This window comes from Crinia signifera, chromosome 1 (assembly GCF_055691185.1).
Source record: "Crinia signifera chromosome 1, ASM5569118v1, whole genome shotgun sequence".
In the NCBI taxonomy this organism is placed as follows: Eukaryota; Metazoa; Chordata; class Amphibia; order Anura; family Myobatrachidae; genus Crinia; species Crinia signifera.
Window position 1 is genome coordinate 147,059,329 of NC_139217.1, and position 17,752 is coordinate 147,077,080.

Genomic DNA, 17,752 nt, shown 5'->3' on the forward strand with positions numbered 1-17,752 from the left:
TTTCTTAGCAATTAGTTAGCACTCGCCATCTGTCTCATGTTTGATCTGATACACCTCGGTTCAACTGTGAAACCCTGCAACATGCTCACAGAATAAACACAGGCAAGAGTGTCTAACAATATATGTCATATAATACTTTGGACTTTGGGTGCTGATCATGAGTCCTTCACATATTCCCTACTCTCCTGGAATGGCCAGGAGGCTCACAAAAATCGGTTGACACTCCCTGCCATCCAGAAAAGTGGGAAAGTCTTCCGACCACACGTAAAAGTGGGCTAGTCTCTCTCAGCTCCCTTAATCCCATCCGAACACCGGCTCATGGAGGAAAGTTGGGAGAGTGGTGAAACAATTTGCGCTGAATTGCTTCATAGTAGTCCCATCCCCCACTTTACAATGTGGGAATAATAGAGCATAGTGGGGCAATTTCACAACTCCAGACAGTCCCTACTCCAGGTTCATGCCATGAAGCAGCCATAAGGTCAGCAGTCATGGTCTTCTTGAAGATCTCTGCACTTGGAGAGCAGATATTCTCCTTTTTGTAAAATATTAACATTTTGTCTCCCAGCGCATGTGTTCCTGAATGCCATTCATAATGGTTATTGGGATGAAAAGTTGATGTTAGTGGTTACAGACCGCTATATTACTAGGGGGGCTATAGAAGAAGATGGAAATCTGTACTGTACAGATAAGTAGTTAATAAGGGTTAGATGAAAGTTAACAAGATCTCATTGATCTGACTTAACACTATTGTACTTTGGGGTATATTCAATGCCGCCAGCGAGCCCGATGGCAAGCTACGCGGCGAGCAGTGCTGAAAGCTCACCGTCAGTGTATTCAACGCTGTCCCCTTCACTCGCTGTTTCCATCTCGCTGGTTCTTTTCAGCGAGGTGGAAATGGCGAGTGCCTCCAACAAAACGGCGTTGCGCAATTTGGAGAAACATTCTAAGCGATTTTGACAATGTAGTCAAAACCACTTAGAACAATTGTCCGTGTGTACATGGATTTAGACTTGTTACTTTTAAGAAAGCACAGGGACATCCAAGAAGATTTGAGTGTCATCAGCATAGACTTTGCAAGTCAAAAGAGATATTGAGCTTAACTAAAGAAGATGAACAGAGAGAAAAGAAGACAACCAATAACAAAACCTTGGTGGACTCCTACAGTTATTTGAAGTGGGGGGAGGTGAAGTCACAAGAAGACATAGGAGGAATGGTCAGAGAGATAGGTAGACAGCCAGGAAATGGTATTATCACATAGACCAAGGAGTAAAGATTTGCAGAAAGAAATGGGTTTCCAAAGTTTCAAAAGCAGCAGATAGGTCAAGGAAATAGTAGTGGTCCTGGAGTGGAGTGGAGAGGACAGGACAGAAGCCAGATGGAAATGGGTCAAGCAGTGAGTGGGAGGAAAGAAAGGTCATAAGGCATTTTGGAGGAAAAAGAGAGCAGAGAGATGGGTCTGTAGATGGTGAACAGAGGCGGCTTACTTTGGAGCATAATTTGTAAGTGGTATTTTTGTGTGTGGGACATAAAATGGTGTCAACGGCATAACTGTGTGTGGCGTCATGTGTAATGGGCATTACGGTGTGTGGTGTCATGTGTAATGGGCATCACAGTGTGTGGAATCGTGTGCAATAGGCATTACGGTGTGTGGAGTCATGTGCAATGGGGATTATGGTATGTGTGGCATCATGTGTTATGGGGATTACAGTTTGTGGCATCATGTGTAATGGGCATTACAGTGTGCGGCATCATGGTAATGAGCATTACGGTGTGACTTCACATGTAATGGCCATTATGGTGTATGCCATAACGTTTCAAGCCCCTATTGCCATGTAGCCACTCCTATAGTTTTGTGTGGCCATGCCCCCTTATGACACATGACCTTGGCAATTTTTGGCACAGGCATCTGTGGGATGCACTATCTATACCACTAAGAAACAAATTCTACTTGCACCTACTGCCAGTATATATAGAATACATTCCCAACATTACAAACGCCTAAATTGGGACCCTTGTTTGGCTTTACCGCATGCCCAGAAAAGGGTGTGGCATATGCAGGAGGTGTGTGGTCTTGTGTAGATGCTGTGGCTGTAAGCCACACCCCCATTTACCTAACTTATGGAGCATGGCTAGCGCTGTGTAAATTGCTTGCCATGCCCCCAGCCTCTCTGTCTCAGTGAATAAATGCTGTCTATTCCCTGCTGCTCTGCCCCCTCCCCACCACGGGACATTACCCAAACCTGTGCACACGTTTGTAGAAGAGGCCCTGCTGCAGTGCTGCTGCTTTCTGTGGCCCTGATTAGACTGTGGCCCTTATTAGCTCTCCTAAAAATCTAATAAGATGTGCATGCAATTAGGCTATTATCACCCCCCTTCCCAAACACACATACATGCCAACAACCACCACACATGGCCATCATACCTTCCCTATAATATCTCTTCACTTTCCAATCAAATCCTTATCACATAGGCCTACTCCACATTCCATCTATCCTGGATTCCTGACAGGAATGATAGAAGGTTTGTGGGTCTCCTTGGTGCTGATCTCCGGTTAATGGCCTGTAGTCTCTTATGAGATCAATTACATGAGTTTGCTATGCGCCAAATCAATCAGATCAGCATTTAGCTTAGCACATCCTCCTCTGATTCCCTGTGCTGAGTCACATGAAACTGATTCAAAATCTATGCGAACTGCAGGGACCTTCCCAGCTACCCCTTCTGTGTAGCAGCTGTAGTGCAACCAGGCCCACCTTAACTATATGGAGATAAGTCCTCTCAGCCCAGTCCCCCCCCCCCCCCCCCCCCACACACACACACCAAACCTGATACTCAGTATACTGTATACTCCACGACCTCCCCTACTAGTTTTATTCCTGCCAAAACATCAGCAATCTTTATGCGCTATTATTCTGCACATTATGTATATTAAATCAAGCTAGTGATACACAAAATCACAGTAAATTAACAATGTTATTTTATATACATAGCAGAGATGAGTCAAGAAATTAAGACCACCATGCAACCAATTTCAAAGCAGAAGGATGAGTCTAGGAACGTTTACCACATATCAACTTCTCTACTGAAAAGTCGAGCAGGTAAGGTGTCATACAGTACTTATTGATATCCGTTTTGGATGACTCTCTGCATTACCTGTAAAGTGGTCTGTTTGAAAATCACCACAGGGCTCTGGGGAGGTGCAGAAGTGTGACTTTACTATCTGCATGTAATGCTGAACAGTGGCTGAAGAAGCATATCCTGAATAACAAACACTTTCATCAGGGGATGGCCTTCATGCAACTTCTGTCATCCACATGCAGCATTTATCAACATCGCCCTTGTCCATTTTGCCATTCTTTATGTGTGCAATGAAAGCACATCTATTTAGGGAAGTTTGTTAAATCTCCTTATTACCCTGGTAATAAAGTCTCTGATGGATAGTAGCAGTAGTAAGGGTTATAACAGTAGTAGTAGTAGTAGTCCTAGCAGAAGTGCTAATAGTAGTAATAATAATAATAATAATAATAATAATAATAATAATAATGTTATTTATATAGCACTTTTCTCCGAATAAGACTTAAAGTGCTTGCATTTGCCTTTTACAGCACAACATACAAAACAAACTTAACAACTTAACAAGGGACATTAGTGAACTGATTGGGTGAACAGGAAAGTCTTGAGTAAATTTTTTAATGTTTCCAGAGTGGAAGCTTCTCAAACTGAGTGGGGAAGTGAGTTCCAAATAGTTGGAGCCACAGCGCTTAAAGCTGGACCCCCAGATGAATTCAGCCAGTGAAGTGAAGGGAGTACAGAATGGGTGTTAGGTGGCTGGAACAGGGCTGTTCCATTGTTCTCACAGTGCCTCCTCTTTATTAGTCCTATACACATGATGCATTAAGTGTATATTAGAAGGACAGCTCAGTATCCAGCCACGGCAAAGACACTGATAATCAGGGCCGGCAACAGAAATCTTGGGGCCCTGTACAATGATATTTCTGGGCCCCCCCACCTAATCCCAAATCCACACAACGCTCTTTTGCATGAGCCTTAACCTTTCACTGCTCCGGATCCTGCTTTCAGGTGCGGACTTCTCTCGATCTCAGTCCTGATGGCACCAGGCCGTGTGCACATACAGAGTAGATGACTCTGAGCACCAAGTGGAAGGGCGCACACACAGTAGACAGCAGTGGCACACAGTGAGTCAGTCAGACTCAGCCAAAAACAAATGGTGCACATTAGATGGCCGGCCCGTAAGGGTCATTGACAGGCCAGCTAGTACAGACAGTGGCCGTGCCCAGGCATGGAAGCTCTGGGGCCCTTCATATCTCTGGGGCCCGTCACACTTGTCCCCCTTGACCCCCCCCCCCCCCCTGTCGCCTGCCCTGCTGATAATAACAAATATTTAAGAGCCGAGATTCATTCTAAGTGTGTACAAGTGTCATATAAGCCAAATACCAGCAGAGGTCAATAGTGTTTTTACAGGACACACAATATAGAAAAAAATCTGACACTGCTTAAAAACCACACATTTGGTATATACAACATCTGGGCACTGTGTCAACAGGCACTACTACAAATCAACACAAATTGAGACTCTGGTCCAAAAATGTATTAAGCATCATACATACAACCACCAGCAGAGGTCACCAGTCAATCTCACACTGTCAAACAACTACATAGTTGCTCTTTATAAGTGTCTCGGCACTTTGCCAGCAGAACAGTGTGATTTGACACAAATGTGTCAATTACTGTACTATATAAATTGCATGTGGTAAGAAATTCTCCTTGTTAAAACTTCAAACAGGCAATTGCCTAATAATGTGAAGCCTATTTAGGTAAATACAAGGTGTACTTTCTATTTTTTCATCAATATGACTCATATACAAATAAAGACATTATCCTAATGGGACTTATCCCTTAAAGTAATAACTGCATCCTCCTACTATACCTGCCCACATGTTTTAAAATCTATTCACACAAATCTTTATTTTTCATCACTAAATGTTTGTCAATGTCCTGATTTTTAACCCCTAATTTCGCTTAGCTAGTGGGTATCTCCTTATCAAAACTACAGTTCGGTTGGCTCTTCTGCAGTCTTGTCCTGTGACCTATCATAAGCACTTCTGTTTTATCAGGGTTCAGTCGCAGCCAACTAGAAGCAGTAGTGGTGGTAGTAGTAGCAGCAGACCCGATGACAGGGAACAATGGGGACACTTTTACTGAGTTTCTGAGAGATCCCAGCAGAAAAATGACTTTACATGTCAAAAAATCAAACAGAGGCAAAGTCACATATTTCCACACTCTGGCTTGATGTTTGGATACTGTATAATAATGACAATTCCATGATTTGGCACAATAGATGTCAGGAAATATGGTATCCTCTCCATCATTTGATTGGTGTTCTTGTATGATTCAACTTGTCATCACATCTGCTCTTCTGTGAGATCTTTGGGTACACACCTGGCACACAAAAGATGCACTTTCAGTTTCTTTATCAAAATATGCTGAACCCATTTGAATGTGATACCAAGTGAAGCTGAATGTTCATGTAAAGTTAACCTTCTGTCATTTTGCAACATCTCTGCAGCTTTGGCAATTTTGACATCTGTAACCATGATGGATGGTCTCCCAGAACGTGCTCATCTGTCATTCACATATTATCTTCTTTGAAATGCTTCCACCACCGAAATACTACAGCATGGCTGATTGTTTCTCCATCATATGATTGCCATTTAATTTCTGCTTTTTCCAAGTTTAGCACAAAAATTCAATCACACATTTCTGACATAACCTCACAGACACCTCTTCCTCATCCGCCATAATGAAACATACAAAGATCTTCTACACGCTGTGACCAAACATGACTAAAGCAATCAACCGCAGATTCAGACACATCTATGTATGAGCTTCACAATAGCCATCTTATCTTTGAAATGTTTTTACGACATAAAAACAGGCAGTGTCATCACTTTACAATCCGCTTTCCTACAAATAGGTTATTTTGACCATTTATAGACCTATGAATACTGCAAAGCCACATGTCTAATCTATGTTCTCATTGTAAGGCTCAAGTATACACATTTGTTAAGATAGGTATTCACTATACAAATATTGGAATGATTTGCTCATATTTGGCTTAGCCAGTGGCATATTTATAATGGGTGCAGTGTGTGCGGTGCACACAGGCTCTTGAGTCCACTGCACTTTTTAATACTTATCCCTCCCCTGATGACAGCAGCAGCACTGTGAAAGTTGCCAGAAGAAAAAGACTACTATGCCATTTTCCCAGAGATTTGTGCCTCAGAGTCTATAGCGCTGCTCTGCAAGCTATAGTGGTGGGGGCCCGGACAAAGGAGGCTGCATATGGGCGTAGTCCTCTCTCAAAATACCAGTAGAGTGATTGGTATAGGCATGACCATTTTACCAAACGCTGATAAAACAGTACAAAAACAGAAATGCTTAGTATTTATCAAATCAGTCAGATTTGCCTGAAGATAATGAGCAAAAGGCCCCTATATCATGTGTGTCGTCATTCTAAAAATGTCTGTCTATATTTCCTATGATTTATCCTGATTACCTCAACCTATTTGTGGGCTGACTTATGCAAATTCATGTGCTGTGGCAGAAAATGTGTAAATTTATCCCAAAAATTTCTCAGTGAGTAGCTATCTTTACTCTTGACATAAATCTGACACATATTGTAAAGAGCGGTGTTTGTGGGCCTGACTGGAAGTCTAGAGGACTCACTCAATTGGAACACAGAAGTTGTAATTTAGATTTAGCAGGTTATATATATCGCTTGTGTAAAGAACCAGTGAAGAGATTGTCCTGACCCTGAAGAGGGAAGCGGAATCTAATGCTGCTTTCCCACTGCAGACCAGTTTAAAGTACTGGTAATCTTAAATGGTATTTAAAACAGTATTAGCATTCCCACTGCAGCAGATTACCGTTTTAAATACCATTTAAGTACCATTCCCATTGCAGTGAACCGTGTATAATGTATAGTGCCTAACCCCCCCTTCCCCCAGTGTAAAGAGTGCCTAACCCCCCCCCAGTGTAAATAGTGCCTAACCCCCCCCCCCCCTCTGTACCTGCCCTGTGCCCCCACCTCCCCTCCCCTTGTACTTACCTGTGGGCAGTGGGGAGGCAGCAGGGGTCATTGCAGGGTCCATGCAGGATACAGGCAGTCCCAGTGCCTGATGAGACTAGTTACATATGCGCATTAACCGCTCATTACATATGCGCATATGTAATTAGCGGCTCATTAGTATGCACGTGCACACATTACACATGCACAAAGTGCGAACTACTAGGTTTCATCAGGCACTGGGACTGCCTGGAGGCTAAATAACGTTTAAGAGGCATTCCCACTGCCTCTTAAACGTTATTTAGCCGAGTAGGACTCTGCTTTGAAAACGGGTTGAAATACCGTTTAACTTTAAACGGTATTTCAACTCTGGCGCTTTCCCACTGCAGCCTTAAATGGTATTTTGCCCTAAAAAATCGGCAATATACTGTTTTAAGGCTGCAGTGGGAAAGGGGTATTACATGCTGGGTGAGTGGGGGGGGGGGGGTGTCTTCAGCAGGAACCCCTGCAAGGAAGTATAGACTCATGAGGTGCCCGACATGCAGGCCTTTGTTCTCTAACTGGACATACTGTACACTGTTGAAGATGGACAAACTGAATGGAAGTCCAAATAACTCTAGTATGACTAAAGAATGAAATATAGCTTTTATTGGTTTATTTATTAAGAACTGCGACATCTAAAAACACAAAAATAAAGGTAAGACAGGGTAAGTATAAAAGGGGATTTGACCCCGCGTAGTGTGTCCCCTCTATCCCCAACAGGTCTGTGGTAATTCTTAATTAAAGATACTGTAGGATTGGATCAGCGCTTTTGATTGTTGGGTATTCTTAAGATACCTTCTAATTGGTTCTCCCTAACACACGGAGAGGAAGCCGGGACACAGACTGCACTAACAGTGTAGCGCCTGAACTTTGAGCGCCCTGCACGACTCTCTCCCATTACTCAGGGAGAAGCCGGCATTAGACGCAGCATCAAAGGGTGCATACCAAACAGGGTGCATCCTGTGTATCACCCTTGAACGATTATAGTGAAGTGCTTCCAGTTTATTCTAGGTATAAACAGCAATACCCCTGGTAAAAATATATATAGCCGCTGATTGAAGGGGTATACTTTGCTGTTTTTCCTAGATAACTTATTGTACGTGGCTCACCTACACAGTGAGACACAATACACCTGGCAACATCTCAATAAATTGTGAAATCGCTGGAAACAGCACCATACACATTGTGCGAATAAAGTGCTTCCAGCAGATATCAGCACAACAGACATTAACAACAATACCCCCGGCAAAAATATTTATACAGTCGATGATTCAAGGGGTACACATTGTGTTTCTGTAAACAATTTATTGTATGTGCCCTATCAAACAACAGCGAGATATAATATACCTGGCTATATCGCAGCAAACTGTCAAAACGCTGGAAATAGCACCACACATATACTTATCACTTGCCCTGTAACCAATTAGAAGGTATCTTAAGAATACCCAACAATCAAATGCGCTGATCCAATCCTACAGTATCTTTTATTAAGAATTACCACAGACCTGTTGGGGATAGAGGGGACACACTACGCGGGGTCAAATCCCCTTTTATACTTACCCTGTCTTACCTTTATTTTTGTGTTTTTAGATGTCGCAGTTCTTAATAAATAAACCAATAAAAGCTATATTTTACTAAATTCTTTCTCTCAGGTGCGCCGAATTAGTGACAATCTTTTCTTTCCTTCCTATTGTATTCTATTCATTGTCCAATGGCAGCACACCCCACAATCAATAAATAATACCATGTATATAGGTGTATAGGGGTCCTATCAATATAATCGATACCTTCCTGTGCGATTGACAAACCCCCCTGTTTTTGTTGACTAAAGAATGAATAATATTATTTCCAGAAAATTATTATACTGTATAGTCTGGAGCTGAGAATTGAAGAATGTAGTTTCCGCAAAAGTAACCAAACTGAGCGGACTGGAGTTCGAAGCTGAAGAATATAGGGCCTTATTCTAGTTCACTCTTTCTGACAAAATCCTTCTTAGATGGACAAAAATTAGTAATTAGATTTACCGGACTGGTGCTGAGGACTGAAGAAATATAATTTCAAAGGAGAAAACAGATTGATCGGACATAAGCTGAAGACTTGAATAAATAATTCCAGACTGGAACTGATTCAGATTTGCTAATGGGAGCTCAGGGCACTGCTGCTGACAAGCTGAAAGATAGTGTTGCACTGGCATCAGATCCTTGTGGATTGAACAACTACTGTATATACCTCCTGGTCGACAGTGGCTGCAGATGGATTTGGTCAATATTGTCATGTGACCTGGCAGGATAGAGGTGCCTAGCTGAACGGTGCAGACCGGCGCCACCGGCCTGCACTAAGGAAACCAGTCACATGATCCAGCAAATAAGGCATGTGCCTGCCTGCCAGTTGAATGGATACCAAACAACATCACATGCTGCATCCTCAGAATGAGTAAGCAAATGGGCTGCCAAATTATGACACATCTGCCTGAATTTATACATCTTATGCTGCCCATACACTTATGCGATTGGATATGATGCAACATCGAAGTGCGATGTCTATCTTGTGGTGCAAAAAGTGTCCCCTTACAGCACTCGATGTCACATGCCATCTTGAGATGGCACATTGGGTGCTGGAAGAGGGTGGGCAGAGGGCGGCATTGTAATGAAATGCAAGAAGTAGCGCTAGCTGGCAGCGGAGGTCAGCGGTGGGGGCAGAAGTGTTTAAAACACTGGGCAGCCCTCTGATTGGCTGAGATAGCTCAGCCAATTAGAGGGCTGCCCAGTGTTTGAACAATTCTGCCACCACAGTAGCACTCGTGGGCGGTGGAGGTCAGTGTTGGCGGCAGAAGAGCACCATCAAGTGCAAGGTAACTCTGCCATGGAAACCCTTATATCAGGAATCCCCAGGTGCTGCTGATTAGACACCTGGGTTTGATACTGTTCCAAAACCGGGTCTGGATCCTTCACTTTACTTTCATGAAAATGCTGTCCCTGCCACACTAGCTCCTTTTAGAAGATAATAGTTAAAATATGATTACACAGTGCATACAGGCAACATCTCCACTTCTATAAACCACACTTTATTGGAGTTCTCAGTGCATTCCGTAAATGAAGCCCATCTTTTGCCTTTATCAGAGGGATTATGCCCTTTAATTAAATTATTTATTTATTCAGACTTTCAGGTATTTTTTTATGGAGCAGACAAAGATGCAGACGGATATCTGACCTATGACGAAATAAGGACCATTTTTGGAGAAGAGGCGCTGAGTAAAGAGCTATTACAACATTTTGGTGGGAACCAGGACAAAAAGTACTCTTACATTGAACTAATGAAAATGTTCTCACCGAAAGGTAACCAATATGCTAACATGTTGTTGAGAGAAAAATATGTTACAGCAAGAAAGTTTCTTTAGCAAACAAAATGATTATTGATATTGTCAAAATACTTACAAGGATAGGTCAACTATGGCTACTGGTTTCTATGACTAATTTAAAAATGTTCTATCTGTGAGCCTATGACTTGTATGTATTAATGTATTAATATGATAATCCAATTTGTCCCAAACACACCAGAGCATGTCCTCGTCGCTGATAAAAGTAAATTGTCTATATCACCACAGCTATATATATATATATATATATATATATATGCAGAAACTTGAACAGACAGCGGCACTCCAACAGGCTTTTCTTAGCAAGTAAAAAACTCTTTATTACGGTCCTACGCCGTTACGAGGTGGATACCTCGTCATCAGGGACATGATGACGAGGTATCCACCTCGTAACGGCGTAGGACCGTAATAAAAAGTTTTTTACTTGCTAAGAAAAGCCTGTTGGAGTGCCGCTGTCTGTTCAAGTTTCTGCATGTGAACCTGCGGGTTCTGAGGAAGGCACCGCAGCAATTACAAAAGTTATTTTGGAGTGCCGGACCCTGATCAAGTATCTATATATATATATGTATATATATATATGTAAAAGAAAGAGAGTGGAGAGCGCCAAAGGTTTACCAACCACCTTAATGATATGCACAGTGCAAAAAACACAGAATACAATAAAAAATCAATTTTTATTAAAAATTAGATGATCATATCAGGATTTCATCTTTTGAATGCAGTTTCAATAACCCGACGCGTTTCGTCTTGAAAAAGACTTCATCAGGGGTTTAATACATGCACTGTTGGTGGTAAAAATTACAATAAATCATACAGAAGATCAAGATAAAATATACATAAAAATTAAAAATATGCAAATAGGCGTTTAATGACGCCCTGGTACATACCAAAAAAGCAAAGGATCAACAGGATTGATCTTAAAACCGAACACACCTGTCCCTTATAGTGGATAGCGGTTTCCAAAAACGGTGAAAGTCTAAAACAAGTTGTTATAACAAAATGATTAGAAACCTATGGTGTTCGGCCATATATTAGGAGGGTGAGCACATATAGCATGTCACAATTTGAAGAGAAGAGAAACATACTAATAGAGGAAGTGTGGGAGGAGGAAAATGGTACATAGAGAAAACTGGGATCAATATTATCCCATATGACATACCTTTATTGTGGTATGGAATCGTGTCCTTAAACAGAACTGTGGTTGAGGGTTAGAATCAATGGGTGTATAGATCGACCTTCAAGTAGGTATAAAAATTGTGGGTGCCTGAATAATAGTGAAGACCCCATTAATATTTAGAATGGTATACCGAATGGATTAATTAATTAAAAAATTATCGACATACCAGCTGATGACAGAGAGTAAGTCTGTAGGTCGACACACAAGGTGTTTTGCTAGACAATGGTTCTCCTCAGGTGTGTGTAAAGTCTATATATAGAGGCCAGCCACTAGCAGGGTCAGTCTCACTATCAGGCTACTGGCGTCTACATCGTGACAGGTAAGGGAACTTTGGGATGGTTTAGTCATATGCTAAATTACTCTGTATCTCCGTCATCGAATTTGTCAGTGTGGATCTATCTTTATTTTAGAGCACCATGTTAATGTTGTATCAGCCCTTGGTCTACCCATATGTTTAATGCCACTGTATATTTACAGCTTAACCTGTTAGTTTGGTTGTAACTATGCTATTAAGCACTATGGTATGATTACTATATCTGTCTCTAGTTCAGTATTGTTCATATGTTAGATCTGATTGCACCCATAATCTAAACCTTGACATGCTTTGTTGCTAAAGTATGGATTTGATTGGTCCCATTATTCTAACCCTGATATGTTTTGTTACTAAAGTATACAACTCACTTATTGACAAGGGGTGGGAACTCTCCCCCAGCGTCTCTATTATTCAATGGGACCATTATTGCATATTGACAGGTCCCCTCCGGCGGATGGTGACATAATACTCTTAGGTTTTTTTTTTTTTTTTTTTTTTACCTTGTCCATATAAATAGCATAATACAATGTTTAGTACTTATACATTTTAGATACTATATCCCGTTGATTATCCGTTGCTAGTGGACTTTACACACACCTGAGGAGAACCATTGTCTAGCAAAACACCTTGTGTGTCGACCTACAGACTTACTCTCTGTCATCAGCTGGTATGTCGATAATTTTTTAATTAATTAATCCATTCGGTATACCATTCTAAATATTAATGGGGTCTTCACTATTATTCAGGCACCCACAATTTTTATACCTACTTGAAGGTCGATCTATACACCCATTGATTCTAACCCTCAACCACAGTTCTGTTTAAGGACACGATTCCATACCACAATAAAGGTATGTCATATGGGATAATATTGATCCCAGTTTTCTCTATGTACCATTTTCCTCCTCCCACACTTCCTCTATTAGTATGTTTCTCTTCTCTTCAAATTGTGACATGCTATATGTGCTCACCCTCCTAATATATGGCCGAACACCATAGGTTTCTAATCATTTTGTTATAACAACTTGTTTTAGACTTTCACCGTTTTTGGAAACCGCTATCCACTATAAGGGACAGGTGTGTTCGGTTTTAAGATCAATCCTGTTGATCCTTTGCTTTTTTGGTATGTACCAGGGCGTCATTAAACGCCTATTTGCATATTTTTAATTTTTATGTATATTTTATCTTGATCTTCTGTATGATTTATTGTAATTTTTACCACCAACAGTGCATGTATTAAACCCCTGATGAAGTCTTTTTCAAGACGAAACGCGTCGGGTTATTGAAACTGCATTCAAAAGATGAAATCCTGATATGATCATCTAATTTTTAATAAAAATTGATTTTTTATTGTATTCTGTGTTTTTTGCACTGTGCATATCATTAAGGTGGTTGGTAAACCTTTGGCGCTCTCCACTCTCTTTCTTTTCCTTTGTTGCATTATATCTCCCACTAACAGGGGGGATCTGTGGAGTAGCGGCCATACCGGATTGGGCGCTTCTTTGGGTCACTCTTTGCCTTCATATATATATATGTGTATATATATATATATATATATATATATATATATATATATATATATACAGTATATGTAAAGTGTGTTTATATGTTAATACAGTATCTCAAATTATTTTCTTAGTATTTTAATATTTTAAAACAATTATAAGATTGACATAAGCAAACAAACGGGGACTGCAAAGTGTGTGTATTGCAGATTCTGCACTGACCGTAATTATCAGATTGTCAGACACCATTCCTGGTTGTATATGTAGGGGAGATGATGATAGTTGAAGGCAGGTACTGCAATAATGTGCTGCTACATCATTGGCCAGCCCCAAAGAGGGGAACAGGAGTGGTATTTTCAGTGGGTGTGGCTATGTGGGGGCATGGCTATGTCATGCATGCCCCTAATAACACACCTATGAGTCCTGATTATTATTCCTCCAGTTGCTTTGTTTTGGAAAACATGACAGATGTGCAGGTAACAACTCTATCCTATTTTTGACTCCGCGACCAAAATACTAGATGAAGGGGGGCTGTAGATGTAGCATATCTAGACTGTAGTAAGGCATTTGACACTGTCCCACATCGCAGGCTGCTAAATAAACTTGAAAGTGTGGGATTAGATTATAAAACAATTAAATGGATAAGAACCTGGTTGCAGGATAAGAAACAGACAGTTGTAGTAAATGGAGTGGATTCTATGGAGGGACATGTTACCAGTGGAGTACCCCAGGGATCTGTACTTGGACCAGTGCTCTTTATATCTTTGTTAGGGACATTGCAAATGGTATTGAAGGGAAAGTATGCCCTTTTGCAGATGACACAAAGATATGCAACAGAGTAGACACACCAGGAGGGGTAAATCAAATGACTGATGATCTAAGTAAACTTGAGAATTGGTCACGAGCATGGCAACTATAGTTTAATGCTACAAAATACAAAATTATGCACTTGGGTCTCAAAAACCCAAAAGCTCAATATAGTATCAAGGGTACTATAATGGAAACTACTGAGGAGGAAAGGGATCTAGGAGTCACTATTTCAAGTGACTTAAAGGCAGGTAGGCAATGTAGCAAAGCAATGAGGAAGGCAAGTCAGATGCTTGGTTGCATAGGGAGAGGATTCAGTAGCAGAAAAAAAAATATAATAATGCCACTGTATAGCTCATTGATGCCTCATCTGGAATACTGTGTCCAGTTCCGGAGACCATATCTTCAGAAGGATATAAATACATTGGAGAGTGTACAAAGAAGGGCAACTAAAATGGTGAATGGCCTACATCACAAAACTTACCTGGAAGACTTAAAGATCTTAACATGTATAGTTTGGAGCAGAGAAGGGAAAGGGGGGACATGATAGAAATCTTCAAATATATCAAGGGTTTTAACATAGTACAGAAGGGAAATTTTCTTCAAAGGAAAAGAAGTAATAGAACACGAGGACATGCACTGAAACTGGAGGGAGGTAGGTTCAGGGGAAATGTTAGAAAGAATTACTTCACAGAAAGGGTAGTGGATAAGTGGAATAGCCTCCCATCAGAGGTGGTAGAGACTAAGACAGTAGAACAATTTAAACATGCTTGGGATAGGCATATGAATATCCTTACAAATAAATAAGGATGAAAAAAGGGTCGAGATTACCCAAAGGGTAAAAAGAAGGGGGCAGACTAGATGGGCCAAATGGTTCTTATCTGCCGTCAAAGTCTATGTTTCTATATAAATATGATTTTATTTATTAACTGACCTTCAAATAAAAAAATCAGCATTTCATCTATTCAGTTTACCTTTTTTGTTAGTAACAGCTAAACCATTGTGCTTACCACAATCTTATAGTCTCTGGTTACAGTATGTTTGCAAATAAGCATTACATCTATTGGCAGTTATAACTCATTCATTCCAAATGGTATGACTACTGATAGAGAACCAGCAAGGAATAGCATAGCTTTGTCCCGGTCAAAAGGTCAACAGTTTCTAGGTTGACAGTTTATAGGTCAACACCATATGGTCAACATTCACAAGGTCAACACAAGCAAAAGGTCAACATGGCAAAGGTCAACACTGTTTTTGGATTTTTTTCTTGTTTTGAACTTTTTCATACTTTACCATACATGTGGATGTGGGAAAGTTTGCCTTGTAGGATGAGGCCCATGGCCCTAAGCATGTCAATCAAAGCAAGCCATATGAGGGGACGTGGTACACCAATTTGCAGCCCCATGATGAAATCTACAAATTGCCACTGCAAAAAAACAAGTAAACATTTTCATTTGCCGACCATTCCCATGTCAACTTTTTGTTTGAGTTGACATTTTATCTGTTGACCTTGCTCATATCGACCTTTTGACCCAATCATCCAGTGAGACCTTATGAACATGAATTAGCTTTTCCACATTTGAACTCTATATTCTAGCACGAATTTCTTCATGTAAGCAACAGCGGAGTACAGTATACATTACTGCCATCTCACAACCGTAATACTGATGGAATGCATTTTTTATGCAAAGTGCACTTTTTTGCTTTGTACACACACAGTACAGCCCCTAGGCACAATATAGTATTAAACTATCCTACTGTACAGGTTACTATATGAGTAAACGTAAGGGTCTGCAAAGGTTTTACTGTGGCCTGCTTTCTGTCAGTTTTAATTGAATGTAATTCAAACGATTTTATGTAAAGAGAACCTAGCCAAAAGCGCAAATGCTATGATATCTTATGAGGGCCAAAATGTTGACGAATAATCTGTGAAATTGGTTGGTAATCAGTAATTCTTGCAAATTGTAGACTATTTTGATGCTGAACTGATAGCGACCACAATATTCTATACTTTATAAAGTAATCTCTTAAGTCTGAACTGTCAAAATTTTCTTTTGATTAAGTTAAATCATGTGATAAATAGAAGATACCAAGAAGTAAAATGTTCAACTGTACTAGTCAACAGAGACAATAGCTCAGTTTAACTAAATGATAACATATTAACACGTATTTACTAACAGGGAGGCTAGTCCCCTCCTCAGTGCCACTGGCTCAAAGTCAAGGGTGCTCAAAATACGTTCCTCCAGCTGCTGTGGAATTACACAATTTTCCTATTAGAAAAATGCAAAACCTGTAGAAAGACATGCTGGGATGTGTAGTTCCACAGCAGTTAAGGGGGCCGCATGTTGAGCAACTTCGCATTGTGTTATATAAAATGTCTTATTCGGAAAAAAAATGTGCAAAGCCAACTGCACTTTGATTGAATTTCTCTAATTTAGGGCGGGATGTAATAACAGGAAAATAGGGAACTGATCGAAACCGCCCCAGCTTTTCCTGTAGCTGCCATGTCATTCTGCACATGCAAAACAGTCACCTGGGGCTTAAATCCAGAAATCTCGGGACTGGCTGTCCTTTGCATTACTAAATATACAAAAAAATAAGCCAACATTTATACAGAAATGACTATTGTGTTATTCATATAGTACATTTTCATTTGTGGTATGTAACATTTATTGATATTTTATTATGAACATATCATTTCAGACTAATAATGAAGTTTGAGTAACAAGATGGATAATATGCAGCATCAAAAGAACTATCTCTACTATTGAATTTCACTGAAGAAAAAGCTGATTAGCAAATTACAGAAACAATATTAAATCTTTAGCAAATATTTTATTTTCATTACTGCATGTAAACAAACAAAATGTGTGCTATTCTCAACTTGAGAAATACTATAAGTTTTCACTTAAAAAAAAAAAAATGTATTAGATTTAAGTTACACAGTAGACATTAGGACTGTTATTTTGGTGTATACTCAAATAGTGGGGCAATTTATCAATGCACAGAGAGCCATTAGGTACTAGCCAATCAGCACCTAATTCTCCTTTTACTGTCTTTGTTTGAAAAATTTCAGGAGCTGATTGGCTGGTACTTTTTCTCTCTATGCATCACCTCTCTCCAAGGGGGTTATTCTAGTTCATTCTTTCTGACAAAATCCTTCTTAGATGGACAAAACCATGTGCACTGCGGGTGGGGCAGATGTAACTTGTGCAGAGAGAATTAGATTTGGGTGGGGTTTTTCTTCAAAGTGAGATCTATATTGCAGTGTAAAAATAAAGCAGTCAGTATTTTCCCTGCACAGAAACAAAATAACTCACCCAAATCTAATTCTATCTGCACATGTTACATCTGCCCCCCTGCAGTGCACATGGTTTTGTCCATCTAAGAAGGATTTTGTCAGAAAGAATGAACTAGAATACACCCCCAAGCTTTGATAAATCTTCCC

The 17,752-nt window shown here is 40.3% G+C and overlaps 1 protein-coding gene across 1 annotated transcript in view; it reads left to right on the forward strand.

Moving 5' to 3' along the window:
- LOC146059467 (uncharacterized) overlaps positions 1 to 17,423 on the forward strand; it is a 75,859-nt gene extending 58,436 nt beyond the window's left edge. Inside the window, exons 7-9 of the mRNA XM_083171719.1 lie at positions 2,988 to 3,095; positions 10,285 to 10,461; positions 17,008 to 17,423. Of these exons, the coding sequence (XP_083027845.1) occupies positions 2,988 to 3,095; positions 10,285 to 10,461; positions 17,008 to 17,012 (290 nt within the window). The 3' untranslated portion in view covers positions 17,013 to 17,423. The remainder of the gene's footprint in view (positions 1 to 2,987; positions 3,096 to 10,284; positions 10,462 to 17,007) is intronic.
- Positions 17,424 to 17,752: the final 329 nt, after the last annotated feature.